At 44.1% G+C, this 15453-nt stretch overlaps 1 protein-coding gene across 1 annotated transcript in view; it reads right to left on the reverse strand.

The window, feature by feature from the left end:
• The window catches only part of CYFIP2 (cytoplasmic FMR1 interacting protein 2), a 143066-nt gene that overhangs the window by 86726 nt on the left and 40887 nt on the right, over positions 1-15453 (reverse strand). Inside the window, exons 9-16 of the mRNA XM_069102493.1 lie at positions 15030-15158; positions 12016-12120; positions 10352-10443; positions 8149-8266; positions 5748-5867; positions 5525-5650; positions 1237-1403; positions 517-664 (exon numbers count right to left, since the gene is read on the reverse strand). Of these exons, the coding sequence (XP_068958594.1) occupies positions 517-664; positions 1237-1403; positions 5525-5650; positions 5748-5867; positions 8149-8266; positions 10352-10443; positions 12016-12120; positions 15030-15158 (1005 nt within the window). The remainder of the gene's footprint in view (positions 1-516; positions 665-1236; positions 1404-5524; positions 5651-5747; positions 5868-8148; positions 8267-10351; positions 10444-12015; positions 12121-15029; positions 15159-15453) is intronic.

Below are 15453 nucleotides of genomic sequence, written 5' to 3' on the forward strand. Positions count from 1 at the left end.
GGATGGATTAGATAACCTCTAAAGTCCCTTTCAGAGAATCTATGATTCTGTGATAATGAGATAATTCTACAAAGCTCTAAGGAGTTCCTTGGACTGACTAACCCTACCGTTACAATTGATACTATTATGTTTGAATCGAGAGAAATTATAACAAGAGTAGATAGAATAATACACCTTAGGTGTAAGGTGTTTTATACTTTTCAAAGAGTTTTCATGTATATTACCTCATTTGTACCATACAAGAACCCTGTAAGGCAGGTGAGGAATCATCATAATATTATTTCTGTGTCACAGATAAGGAGACAGAGGCATGGAAAGGCATGCCCCAAATCACAACCAATTTGCATCATATCTGAAACTAGAATTCTAGTCTCCTGAAGCACAATCCAGTACTCTTCTCACTACAGCAGCACAAGGTGGTATGACAAGACCAGGGTATCTGCTTTTTCTGACTTCTTGTTGGTTTGGGCCTAACTAACCTCCGAGTCAAACTATCTGATGGGTTGTGGCTCTTACCTGAGTGCTAGAGGGCCCAACAGCTCGCCGTGGAACCTTGATGTCAAAGCCACCCTTTGGGTCCTTTTCCCCTCTCAGGCAAGGGTCATTGGGTGGTTCTCGACCTCCCTCCCAGTCGCAGATTGTTTTCCGAATAGCCTGTAGGACACTGGAGTAGGAAGTGACATAAAATCAGACTCAGGGTTCCAAGAGAGGAAATTAATCTAAACTCATATGAAAGGAAATAGCTTGGGTAGAAGATCATAGGGTCATAGAAATAAAGCTAGCAGGAGTTGTAGAAGCCATCGAATCTGGCCCCCTCATTTTACAGATGAGGAAACTGAGGCCCAAGGTAACAAACACAGACAGCATCAGAGGCAGGATTAACACCTAGGTCCTCTGATTCCAGAGCTCCTTCCTCTGTATCACAGAGACTGGACCAGTTAAGGTGCCTACAGCTCGGCTATGTTTTTCATTTTGGGTAGAAGACCTCTCTTTTCAGGCCTTTCTGGCTAAACTCCTTCCTCTGTTACCTAATGATCTAAGGTGGCCCAGCTCCCATACAGGGAAACACACTTGGCTTGTCCAAGCACTGCAGCACATGGGACTTTGCTAAGAAATCAGGATGGCATGCTAATAAAGGGTGTTCTATTTCCGCTCTGGGTTGTACTTAAGCTTTCAGTCACTAGGAATCTCATAGGAAAGGGAGAGCCCAGGTCTTTGTTTGATGCCATCACTAACCTGATGAGGACATTCTTCTTCTTCCTCACAGCCTGCCTCAGGGGTTCTCTCAGGGTCACCTGGGCAAAGTCCTGCAGGGCAGCATAGATGGTGTTCCTGATGGCCTGGTTAAAGACACTCTCCATTCTGCCCATGAGCACCTGTAGACCTTTGATCATAGCAATCACCTGGGCCAAGAACAAATTTGAGAGTCAATCACATGTAGCCTTCCTAGAGCACATTCATTTGCCTTTGATTAGAATCATCAGGTAAAGGGGCGGCCAGGTAGCACAGAGAGTAAGAGCACCGGCTCCAGTGTCAGACTGACCTGGAGATCGAATCCCGGGCTCAGACACTTAGCACCCACCCAGAAGCACCTGGCCGTGTAACCTTGAGCAGGTTACTTAACCCTGATTGCTTAGGGGCGGCCAGGTGGCTCGGCGAGTAGGAGCACCGGCTCCAGTGTTGGGACAACCTGGAGATCGAATCCCGGGCTCAGGCGCTCAGCACCACACCCAGAGATAATAACTGGCCGTGTAACCTTGAGCAGGTTACTTAACCCCGATTGCTTAAAAAAAAAAAATCATCAGGTAAAGTGAGAAGGGATGTTCAATCAAATTCAATCCTCTCATTTTACAGATGAAGACTTAGGGTACTGGGAAATTGAGTGACTTGTCCAAGGTCAGATGGGTAGAAAAATGGCAGAGGGGGCGGCTAGGTGGTGCAGTGAACAGAGCACCAGCCCTGGAGTCAGGGGGTCCTGAGTTCAAATCCGACCTCAGACACTTAACACTTACAAGCCATGTGACCTTGGGCAAGTCACTTAACCTCAATTGCCCTGCCCTCCCCTATAGATAGATAGATAAAAGAAAAATGGCAGAGCTGGTATTCCAGCCCAGATCCCTTAACTCAAAGACCATGGTGTCATGTTGCATTTTGGGGAGGGGGGCCAGTCCTATAATTTCATTTGTATAGTGAAATCCTAGTGAGGAAACTCCCTCTATAACTGTAAAATCAGAAACTATTCTGCAGGTTAGAATTTTGGAGACTTGTCTAGAACTCTTAACAGGTAATGTGACTTGCCCATGGTCACACAACTACTATATGTCAGATGTAGGACTTGAAGACAGGTCTTCCTGGTTCAGAGGCTGGCCCTCCATCCATTTGACCACACTGCCTCCCCAGGGCACCCTAACGTGACAAAACAGTGAGCATTGTCCTTCCCTGATTCTGAACAGCAAGCTTGGGTCAAAGCACAGCAGAGCAGACCCAGATTAATCCCCAAATTGCACTCGTTCTTCGTGTTTCCCAAGGGAGTCCTCAAATCCTTCATAGTCAAACAGAAGTCATTTTCCTTTGGCCTCTGTTCTCCTCTGGGCTGAGCTGTTTCCCTTGTGTCTCTATAATGACAGCGGCTGCCCCACATTCATCTTTCCAAAGCACTTTCTAACCATGACATCCTTGAGGTCAGTAGGACAAGGATTATTACAATTCCATTTTTACTTATTGATTTTTTTTTTGTTTTAAGGAGAATGGAAGTGAATGAGAGAAAGAAGGTCAAGTGCATCACCAAGGTCACACAATGATTTAGTCAAGCTGGGATGAAAATGTAATAATCCTAACCCCCAACTCTGAGTTTTGTCTTCTGGATGATAAAAATAATTCCCACTTACACAGTGATTTAATGTTAACAAAGCTTCTTCCTGACAATGACCTGTGAGGTGTCCCTTGTCCCAACAGAGAGATAGGGGACAATGGAGGAGGAATATGGTAAATGCAATCAGACAAGGTCTCTGTGTCCACTGGTCTCCCTTAAATGTTTTTCTTTGTTAGAAGAAGGGTTTAGTGGTGAGGGTAGGGGAGAAAAGGTTAAAGGGAAATGCTGAATAAATAAATAAATAAATAAATCAGAATAGTGCATACATCGGTAGACAAAAAGGGGTTTTGTTCAATTGTTTTTGTCATGTAGGAAGGTTCAATGGGGAAGGGTGCAAGGGAAGGAAGCTAAGGTCTTTCCTAGGTCTCAGGTCTAGGTCTATGTAGTTAAAAAAAAAAGTATACACACACACATTCACACATACACACATATATGCATATAATAGAGGGAAGAGGGCAGGCAAGAGAGGGAAGAGGGTCCCAGCTTTGGCATTCCATCTCAACCCATGTAGTTCACAAAATTAGGAAAAGTTCACAAAGCTTCAAAGACTTAAACTAAGCCTTGAAGGAAAGGTAGGCCTTAAACAAGGGAAGTAAAGAGAGGAGGGCATGTCAAGAAGCTGGGGAAGCAAAAATAGAAAGGTGGCAGTTTTGGGAAGAGGTAGGAACTAGCCTGGTAAAGTGGATGGGGATAAGCTGAAACAATTGACTGGGATGTAGTTGTGTGACCCTAAAGTCATTTCATGCCTCAGTTTCCCCATCTGTAAAAGGGGTTGTACTAGACGACTTCTAAAGCCTTTTTTACTTCTAACAATTTGCAGATTCTCTATCTCTCTTTCTGGGTGCCCTAGTTAATTCTCAAACACTTTAAGTTACAATTTCTCAGTTTACATTAGTGGAGAGAATCCCCTGTATGGGGACTGTATGAGGAATTGTGCCTAGATGGATGAAATCAGAGATGTGGCTCCCTGAGCCTCTCAAAAGCGCACACTCTTCTGTTCTGGTCAGGGCCTGTGATTTCATCTGGGTAGAGAGCTCCTGACAGGATGGATCAGAGTACCCCCAATTTAGAATTGAAAGGAATGTTAGAGATTATCAAGGCCAAAGATTCCAGGTGCCAGGCCTGGAATCTGCGATGCCTGAGTTCAAATCTGGCCTCAGGTACTTACTAGCTGTATGACCTGAGAAAGTCACTTAATCCTGTTTGCCTCACTTTCCTCATCTGTAAAGTGAGCTGGAGAAGAAAATGGCAAACTACTCTAGTCCTTTGCCAAGAAAACCCCAAAGGAGGTCATGAAAAGTTGGACACGACTGAATACCAATCCGAACCCCTCCTTTTACAGATAAAGAATTGGGTGCCAGAAAAATTGTGACTTGTGTAAGTTCCCTCCACAGGTAGAGTGAATGGCAGGGCCAGGATTTGAATCCCAGGTCCTCAGATTCCAAATCCAGCATTCTGTCCATTGTATCACTCTGCCATCCTGCAAATTACAGTTTTAGAGAGGTTCCTGGAGATCTGAGAACTCAAGTGACTTGTCCAGGGTCCCCACTGCCAATATGTTTCAGAAAGGAGACTTGAACTTTGCTCATCCTTACTCAGGGGTCAGCTCTCTATTCTCTATCTCATGGGGCCTCAATGTAGGCCTCAGTGGGGTCTACAAGTGTGTTTCCCTGCAAGAGGAATTGTGGTCCAGTGGACACATCACTGGCTCTAGTGTCAAATGCCTATGAATCCCAGCTTAACTATTTACTGCCTGCAGGACCTTGGACAAGTCACTTAGGCCACAGTTTCCTCATCTGCAAAATGATGGGCAATCCTGAAGGATCCTTCCAGCTCTAATGTCTGTAACACCAAAAGCCGATATCTGAGTTAAGTAAGATCTTGAAATAAATGATGATCCCTAAAGACTTGTTGGCTGATTGATTAATTCTGATGGAATGAGATGAGAGCAGTGATTCTATAATCATCTCCTCCAACTCTCTGCCCCTCCTACCTAAACCCCTGCCCTCTAGGGACCCCAATAGCTGCCTCCATGGATGCAAAAGAAGCCAGCATTCAGAAGCCACCTGGCTCTCCTGCAGACCCCACATTACCTCCAGCTCTGAGACTGGATGACATTATAGCTTAGTTGTTCTCAGTAGTTTATGCCTCAAGCTTAATGAGTTTCAGATCTTTGCCTGGGAATAACTTTTGTTCACAGGAAGGACCATAAAGGGAAAATAGGGATGCTAGAAGCCTGGGGGGTGGAAAGGTATACCATGAGGGCAGAAGATAGGAAAGGAAGGCTAACAAGAAATATTTGTAGGGGCAGCTAGGTGGCACACTCCACACCAGCCCTGGAGTCAGGAGGACATGAGTTCAAATCTGACCTTAGACACTTAACACTTACTAGCTGTGTGACCTTGGGCAACTCACTTAACCCCAATTGCCTTGCCTTCCCCCCTCCAAAAATTAAAAAATAAAAAGAAATATTTGTAGATTGCCACTATGCACAAATGGGAGATAAACTCCAAAAGGTAGGTTGGGGCCATTCAGTGAAGGCCATAAGGTGCCACTCACATAGAAATTTTACTTGGACCTTGGCCTAGATGCACCATTCTGAACACTGCTGTCTAGCACAATCAGCTGGGAGTAGAGAAGGGAGAAGCTCACCTCCACAAAGGCAAACTTTTCCTCGCTAGTGTAGTTGTAGCGGGTGGCTCTCTCATATTCCTCTGCTGTGCCCGGGCAGTCCTTGTTGCAGAACTTGTCAGTAGGATGAACCAGCTTCCAGGAGTACTGGGGAGGGGAAGAGCACAGATGAACACTGGGCTGCTGTGAAAGCTGGGCGGGAGGGAGATGCTATTCGCCTGGGCTTGGAGTTGAGGTCACTTACCACCTCCATGACATGGGCACTCCACTTGGAGAGCAGCTGGAGCCCCCGCAAAGCCAGATCAAAGAGCTCCCTGTACTCTTCATCTGACTTCTGGCTGTCTAGTCCAGAACCAGTCACCACCTGGAGAACATCGCCCAACAAGCTGGTCAGACCAATGTGCAGTCATTCCTCCCTCCCCAGACCCCCACTGCTCTCACTTCCAGCTCAGGTCTCTTTCCTAAGGACACAGGCTTTTTTCATTCATTTCTATTTGCCTCAGGGGTAAATGGGGAAAGCAACTGCACCAACGGGGTAGGGATTATTCAGGGGGGGGGAACCTCCTATACCAGTGTATCTTTTCTGCAATTTATAATCTTTGAGCGTTGCCTAGCAATGAGAGGTTAAGTGACTTGCCAGAATCATACAGCTAGTGTGTGTCAAAGGCAGGATTTGAACCCACATCTTCCTGACTCTAAGGTCAGCTGTCTATCCACTAGGCTATGCTAGCTCTTAGCTTGGAGAACACTGCTGTTGAATGGTATTAACCCATCACAGAATCATAGAAAAGTAGAATAATAGACCCAGAATTCAAAGGGACCTCATAGAACATCTAGCCCAGCCATACCCTTCTCCCTACAACCGTTCATTGCCTTACCTTGTCTTGTCTTTCCTTCACCTGTACTGCCCTTTCTCCTTCTCTAGCCTATGAAAATCTTATCCATCCCCAGCCCCCACCTCTGTCTAACATTCTGTAACCTCTCAGCCCAAAGGGATCTTTACTTGCTTTGACCTTCATCACCACCACTTAGCTCCCATCTGACACTTACCATGTGCTGCCTTGCATTAGTCTTTTGTTTGTTTTTTTTAATGTGCCTTATTTCCTCAGACAGAATTATGTACAAATTCTTTTTGGGCAGAAACTACGTGTTTTAGTTTTTATTTGCCCCATCTCCCCAAAGTGCCTATGAAAGTCTCATACACATAGGGAGAACTTAATCACAACTTGATTAATTGCTGACTGAAAACTGGACCAAATCAAAACATGGCATCAAAGTGCCAAGATAGTCTGAATACTCCAATACCTGGAGATCCTAATCAGTTATTTCTGTAGTCTTGTCTGTGGCTGGTTAGAACGTGGTATGATATGACCATTATTATAGATTTGAGCCCTGCGTGATCTGTTTGCTTTGTGGCCATAATGAGGTACCTTCGTATAGTGTTTGGGTTCTAGACAGGGTCAGTTAGACATGAATTTAAATTCTGTCTCAGACATTGTATGATCCTGGGCAAGTCAATTAACCTACCCGTGCCTCAGTTTCCTCATCTGTAAAAGGAGGTAGGTGGACTCAATAACCTCTAAGGTCCCTTTCAGTTCTAAATCCACAATTCTATAACCTGTAACTTATGCTCCATGTCCAAGGCAGCCACCTTAAAAATGCAAGCCATAGTCACATGATTATGGAGGCAGTTATGGCTATGGGACATTGTACCTGCTCTCAGACTCCGGTAATATGTGGGTTTGTTTTGCTTATTGATGCTTTTTTCTTTTTTTTCTGTTACAAGAATGGCTCGACTGAGTGGTAGAATATTGAGAAGTAAAGATGATATGAAAACAAAAGCTATCAGTAATTTTTTAATCATTGGCCACGATATGATGAGAGGATATAAATGGTAACTCATCACTACTGAAGGTAAAACAACTCCAAATCTATGACTTATTGACAGCATATGTTTTTTAGTCATAGCCTATGCAGCCCAGAATAGATACTGAAAGTCCCGCTGAAACTCTCTTATCATGACCAAATATTAAAAACTTGGGGAAAGGCTAGTGGCATCTCCTCCTTTGGTGCAAAGAATAATGCAGAGAATTCAAGAGTGTGCTGGAATCAGCTTGAATTGGCCCTGAGAGCTGACTGTTAAATTTTTTGTGAGCATTTATACCTTAGAAATCTGCAGATGCTACAAATCAGGGCTTGATTTATCATTCTGCTGACTGTCTAAACTTAAGAAAGTGATGGAGAAAATGTTAATAATGCAGATTAAAGTTAAAAGTGTATTGTGGTACTTTTTTTTTTGGAGAGCCACTTGTTAAACATTTACCAGCACACCTCTGACAGGCTCTGACCTTCTCCTCATTTAGTCATGTCTACAAGCTTTCAGGACTTTTTATCCCTTTCTCCTTTCTCTCTCCTACATTCTCTCATTTTTTTCTTCTTCTCTCTCTGTGTCTGTCACTCTTTCTGTCTCTGTCATTTTCTTTTTCTGTCTCTGTCTGTCATTTCCTTTTTGTCTCTGCCTCTCTGTCTCCCCCTCTCTCTTTCTCCTTCCCTTTCCCTCTCTGGGGACAGGGAACCTCTGCTGCCTCTGGGTCCCTTTCTTGCCTTCCCACACCCGATCCCAGCAGCCCTGGGGCAGGGCTCACCTCACTGTTGCTATAGCGAGCAAGCTCGGAGATGAAGCGGATGTGGTCATCCCGGATCTGGACCATCTGCTCACAGATGTTGTACTGGGGGCTGATGCTGCTCTGTGTGCATGTCCACCTGGACAGAAAAGCATGGGGTCTGAGTAGGCACCCAGCATCACACTCATGGGTGGGGCAGAGTCCTTCTGTTCAGAAGCCGCTCCTTTTGTATCCATCAGTCTGTCACTATGGCCCTCTTGGGGCTTTGGAACAAGCAAGGATCCATGAACGTGATGCATCTTAGTCAGCATGGCTGGGGGAGCCTGCTAAGCCAGTTATGTGAAGGACCCACAGTGGAGTGGGTCAGTCTTTCTGCTTCTTCTCTGGGGTATCTGGAATCCCTAGGGGACCAGCTTCTCCTGACCACCACAACCCTGCTTCAGGCAGCCCCTCTCCACTGTGTACTTACCTGACAAGTAGGAGGGGTGAGGACATGACCAACCAGCTCCTCGGCTAGTCTCCAGGGCTTCTGGTGACTGTAGGAAGGCAGTGCAAGCTGCACAACATGCCACTGCCATTGTGCTACCCTCCTGGGGACGGATCTTTATTTGGGATGGGGGCCTGAGTTGGTGATGGGTGGGTCAGAGTGGAGAAATTCCACACTTCACTAGCCCCTCACTTACACAGAATCACTATGGTAGAGCGATAGCACCTGGCAAGAGCCCACACTTGGCTCCTGCCACTGACCAGATGCTATGACTCTCCTTTGGTCCAGAAGACCTTCAGAATTAGAAGTGAAACTCCTATCTCTCTTTATGAATACTGGAGAAGGTGAGGAATGATCCTGAATCCTAAGCCAGGGCTAAAGAGACCATCTGGCTTGGCCTCCTTGTTTGGCACAACGTGTCAGTGTGTGGAATGGAGGTCATTTGACCTCTCTGGGTCTCAGTCTTCTTCATCTGGGAAGTGAGGGTATTTAACCAGATGATTTCTAACATTCCTTTCAGCCTTCAATCTGCAATCTTAATAATGGAGACCCAGAAAGAAGGACTTTATTTGTTCATCCTTCAATCTGCAATCTTAATAATGGAGACCCAGAAAGAAGGACTTTATTTGTCTAACATCACCAAGTCAGTTTTTATCAGAACTGGGACTAGAACTCAGGTCTCCTGATGCTGGCCCACTTCTCACCAATCTACAGGTAACTACAGCACCTGCCTTCACCCTTAACCTTCTCTCTGAGAAGTCATGTACACTTGGGAAAAATGAGTTTGAAATTCTCAACTTGGTGCCCATCTCAAAAAACCTCTTCACACAATGTGATAACACAGTGGGCAGCACTGTCTAGGAGAGGCAAAAGGCTTCATCATCATCATCACTGTTATTATTGTCAGCCGTTTATATAGTGATGGAAGGTTTGCTTTGCATGTATTTGCATTTGCATGCAGAGACTCATCTGGCTTTACTTTGGCTGGCACAGGCCAATGTGATCTGGCCAATCTTTGTGTAGCTGCATTTCCCACAGTGCCTGGAATTTAGTAAGTACAATACATGTTTGTTGACTGACTGACTGATCTCTATCTCAAGTCTAAGCCCTAAGGAAGGCTGAATTCAAGGATGTCATATCAGATTTCCTGGGATGCTTAAACTCCCAAATTAAGCACTGCTGATAACTGTGTCACATGGTACAAAATGGGGTGATTTTGTGAGATGGGCTAAGAAGAGACAGTCAGACCCATTCCATGTACAATAGGGTCCTCAACAATCTATGGCTAGAGGCAACTCATTTGTGGTACCCACAGAGTTTCCAAAGCAAGAGATATTCCCAATGTAATATCCTGCATTCCTCTCTGAGTCCTGAGTGGAGAGGGGCCTTCTTTGCTCCTTGGCTGTACCCAGAGATATGGGGAGTGGCACATCCTAACTCCATAGACAGAGTGCTGTGGCTATGCTCTGAGCATGTTTCTACCCTGAGAACAAAGAGTGGGTAAAAAAGTGTTCAGAGCACCCCACCATGCACACCTGCACACTCACTCCTTGCCACTCACAGACCACGAGCCCAGGAAGCATGACCTTGAAGGCCAGGTGCCAGGTGCTAAGGCTCACGTCCAGACACCCACACACTCCCCAAGCCAGGGAGGGAGGAGGGACCGAAGCTTCTCCCTCGGCCTCCCTGCCAGGTGGGACCACACAGGAGCCAAGAGACATTACGGCACGCACTCACTTGGATTTGTTCTCCTCATAGTGAGCACTGGTCTTAATGTATCTGGCCAGTTCTATCTGCATATCGCCGAATAAAGGGACCACCTGCAGCTGCTGCAAAGGAAACAAAACACAACATAATAAGTAAGACTCGGAATGGGAAGATCCCAGAGGGATTTTCTATGATGGTAAAGGAGAAGAGAAATGATCATGAGGACGTGAGTGGCTCACTCCTGTGGAGATGACTCCGTGTTCCCTCCTATTGGAGGTAAGCTTCTTGGAGGCAGGAACAATTTCATTTTTGCTTTTGTGTCTAAGTGCAGTTTAGTATCTTACATATTAAGTACACATAGTAGGCACTTAATGTTTGTTGAATTAAATTGCTGGTTGAACACAGGCCTAACCAATGGAGGTGAGCCCAGAATCAATGTCTAGGGATCTTTCTTTTAGGCATTATATAGATAAGTAACCAAAGCCCAGGTATCTTAAGTGACCTGCCCACAGTCACACAGCTAGTTAATGGTCTAGCCCATTTTAGAAACTTAAGCCTGCCTGCCAGGCCAATGCTGGTTCTTCTACACCATGGTACCTCCCTCACATTAGCAGAAAGACACAGGAGCATTTCCATTATCCTCAAGAACAAGTTATTACTGTTTCATTTCACTAATAGAAGCAAGTTAGAGACCGGAGGGAATGCATTGGGATGAAATTATAAAGCTATAAAATTTTTTCATGAGAACATAGAGAAATTTTAACTAAAAAAAAGATACTGGGACTCAACATTCAAATCAATAAAGCATTAGAAGAGATGCCTGGAGCGGTGTTCTATTTCCTTGGAGATTCTTAAAAATGAGAGTCTAGTTTGACCATGAGACAGTTCTGCCTGAAGACACGGGACTGGATAAGATCATCCACTCCATCAAGGTCTTTTCAGCACTTATTCAATGTGCTACCTAATTCAATGTGAAATCTCCGTTTGGTTCTTCCCATGGTGTAATGCAAAAAGCCCTCAACTTGGAGCCGGAAAGTCTGGGTTTAAGTTCCAACTCTCCCAATGACAAGTTCTATGACCTTGGGCCAATCATTTCACCTCTGAGGCTTCTTCCTCATCTATAAAATGGGGATAACAATACCTGTCCTACCTATCTCCTGGAGTTGGTTCCAAATGAAAAAAAATGTGCAAAATATTTATAAAGTGTTAAGTATAATACAAACATAAGCTGCCAGTGCCTAGTATGGTTTTTTTGTATGGAGCAGGTATTTACTATATGGATGAATGATTATAGGAATGAATGGGAACTTGTTTAAGCAGAAAATGAGCCTAGCAGATGTTCTCGATGACAGGGAGGGGATGTGGTGATTCAGAGAAAGATCAACCACTGCCCTCCTCATCCGACAGAATCATGGACTATGGCTTGAAAGTTTCTATGTTGTATCTTCCAGGACCCCAAAAGCCCAAACCCAGATTCCATCCCATTGCATTTCTCCAGTTCTCCCTGTGAGTACAGATGGTAGTGCTGTCATTTATCTCTTGGTTCTCTTGGACACTTCTCTTTGGGGACAGGTAGCACTTCAGATGCTCACAAGTAACCCCCTTGGCGCTCTGAGTGCTACCCCCTGCAGCAGAAAGCTTATGTTTGAGTTTCCCCACAACCACCTGCCCTGACCCCAGCAACAGACACTGACCTTAAAGAACTTATCTATTTTGCTGAGGTTGATTCTCTTCTTGGCATCCAGTTTGTAAATGTTACTGACGTTTCCATCCATCAAATATAGGCCAAAGCCCATGACCTAGAAGAAGAATGGGGGAAAACCTGAGAAGCTGGGCCCAAGGCATCCCATGGTAGCCATCCTCTCAAAAGAATACATTTTAGAAACCATATTACTCATTTCAGCTTCAAATAAGGAAAGGAAGCAAAAGGTTGAGTTCTAATTTCACTTTTTAAAAAAAGGCCTCAATTTCTCCTAAAGAGACGCTGAATGTATGAGATATTGTTTGAGGATCAGTTGGAAGAACTGGGTATATTTAGCCTGGAGAAGAGAGCTAGGAGAAAATGTAATTGTTGTCTTCCAATACAAGGTGTCCCAAAAGTAGAAGAGAGTCAGAAACTGTACCAAGATTTTTTTTCAGACACTGCATTTGATGGTCTGTTATTTGGAAGTGGAATTAGTCTCATCTTAGAAGAACTAGAACCAATGAATGATTGGAAGTTCAATGAAAGTAGATTTCTATTCAGCATAATGTAAAACTTTCTAACAGGCCTAATCAACCATGGAGAGGGTGGCCTCACAAGGTACAGAATAAGAGTCTTCAGGTGAAGGCTGGTTGACTATTAGCTGCAGAAATTGCAGAGAAGATTTGTACTCAGGTAGGGGGTGAACTAGATTACTTCTCAGGTTCATGGGACCACAAATTCAGAGACAAAAGAGGAACTTTCTCTTCAAACTCTGATATGCTATGTCTCAGTGGCCCACTCCCAACATTGTTAGATTTCAAAGAAGGCCTTTTTAAAACTCTCATAGGGTATCCTTGGTCAGAGATCATTTTTCTAATAATCTCCTGGATACTAGATTGTTTTTCTTTCCCATACTATATACCCCAAGGCTCTTCATAAGGCACCATGCATGGGGAATGACCTTTATGAAATAAAAGGGGAGAAAATGAATACAAAGAAAAAAACACTACAGCAGCCCCCACCCCTCCCCCAAGTCCCTCAAGGCAAAATTTAACCTTGGTAGAGAGCAAGTAAGTTCCCACTGAAAAATCTAGGGAAGAAGTTTGTCTCAATACATCCTTAAATGGCCAGCATCTTTCTGTTCAGTTTATTGGTAAGGTATCTCCACCCGGTGGTGGAAGAATAAAATACACCGACATGGAGACCGGGACAGATTTTTTTTTTAATCATTGTATCTGAAATAATAATGATGATGATAATGGTGAAGATGATAACTGACATTTATATAGCACTTACTATGTCCCAGGCACTGTGTTAAGCACTTTACAATTACCTTACTTGATCCTCACAACAACCCTAGGAAGTAGGTGATGCTATCATATCCATTTTGCAGATGAGGAAACTGAGACAAACAAGTTAAGTGACTTGCCCAGGGTCACGAAGTTTGTAAATGGGGCCAGATTTGAAACTGGGTCTTCCTGACTCCAGACCTGGTGCTTTGGCTGCTGTGCCACCTGATTGGCCCATATGATTGATTTAAAGAGGGAAGATGACCGAGATGCCTTAAAAAGAAGGATTAAAGGCAATGGAGGGGAAAAGAGGGTGAAAGAGATATTGGTAAGGAAATGAATAATATTTTGAAAGCAAAATCTATGATTTCTTGAACATCTGAGTTACGAATTCAGTCTGGCTATTTGAAACAGCAGGGCCCTAGAAATGCTCTAAGAGCAGCATAGCCCTGGTGCCCCAGGCAGGAGGCCTCACTGTCCTGGGCAGGCTTTTCCTTGTGCAGTTCAAATAGATTTGGGAAAGTGACCCATAAAATCAAACTCAGCTATGGAAAACTTGGTGGATAAAACTGAGACAGAAGAAAGGAGTAGGGTCTCTCTTAAGGGGACCTCAAAGGAAATGAGGACATGGGGCATCAAGGGAGAATGTTGGCATGGCTAGGATTCCTGAAAAGAGAGTCATTGAGAAGGAGATGAAGGACAGAGACAACTAGAGTGGAAGTTTAAACAACCATGAAAATTCAGGTGAAATGAAATTTAGAGAAAGGAGAAAGGTGTCAAAACGGAGATGAGAGGGTTTGTTTGGTTTGGAGAGTAGTGGTGGGGCTTGGCCCAGAACTCCTTGTAAGGAGACTCCATTTATCACTGCAGGTTGGAACCCTCTCAGCAGCTTTATCTTAGAGAGGTTCCCTTGGCATTGAGAGGATAAAGAATATCCCAGAGGTCATATATCCAGGATGCATTAGAAGTAGGATGTGATCCTAGGTCTTCCTGACCCAGCCCTCTATTCACTATGCCATGCTGCCTTGAGAAAGAAGGAACAACAGAGTCAAAATGGAAATGAAAGTAAGATAGAATGAATGTGAAGCAGTCAGAGGAACATGGGAAGACTTGTACAAACAGATGTAAGGCAAAGAAAGTAGAACCAGGAAAATGATATACATAATGACTACAATGATTAAAATTTAAAAAAAGATTAAAAGACCGGCGAATCTGGATTACCATGGTTAATCTGAGTCCCAGAGAGAGCAGAATTCCAAATACAGTAAAATTTAGGTTATACACAAGGATTAATCTTGGTTTCAAAAATTCCTCTCAGAGGAAATGTGCTTTACAGGTGCTTATACTGTTAAATCATAGTCTCTGCATATCTGTGCCATTTTTTTTGGTTAATTATTTTTTTCCTCAGAGTTCTATGGGATTATTGGGTTATTAGGAAGTGACAATGGAGGACGGCTTAGGTGGCGCAGTGAATAGTCAGGAGGACCTGAGTTCAAATCCGGCCTCAGACACTTAACACAAAACAAATCTGGCCTCAGATAGTTAACACAAAAACTAGCCGTGTGACCTTGGGCAAGTCACTAACCCCAATTGCCTTCCAAAAAGCAAAAAAAAAAAAAAAGAGGAAGTGACAATGGTATAAAAAGCATTTTATAAAGCATTTTTTAAAATGAAGGAGAAGCTAGGAAAGGGGAAAATACCAGACAAGGTGATGCATAATCAATAAAACTTTTACCTTAAGGAGCATATGTTTCTCACTGGGGGTAAGGTACATCTTATTCTCATAGTAATCCACACAGATGTTGACAATGTCAGCCAGAAGCTCCTCATAGCCTGGTATCACCTCCAATTGCTGATGAAGACACTGAAGAAAGTATCCACAATGTTAGATACGCACACAAAACCTTTGCTCCTTCCCACCCAAGACCTTCTGTCTCCATCTCTCATCTGTCTGTGGAAGGAGCCTCTGCAGTATGAAGGTGGATAGCACCTGTTAGGAGGTGACATATCTGAGAATCTAGAGGGTTATGGGCAGCCCTGCTCCACCATGATGATAATATAAGTACTGGCCAGCGGGAAGCCACTGAAGCTCAGTGAGGTTTCCAGTATCATCCTTTTAAATGTCCAAAGGACAAATACACAAATGAAGCTTGCAAGGA

This window comes from Petaurus breviceps, unplaced genomic scaffold (genome assembly GCF_028583685.1).
Source record: "Petaurus breviceps papuanus isolate PSGF00001 unplaced genomic scaffold, PetGlider_PUasm1.0 551, whole genome shotgun sequence".
In the NCBI taxonomy this organism is placed as follows: domain Eukaryota; kingdom Metazoa; phylum Chordata; class Mammalia; order Diprotodontia; family Petauridae; genus Petaurus; species Petaurus breviceps.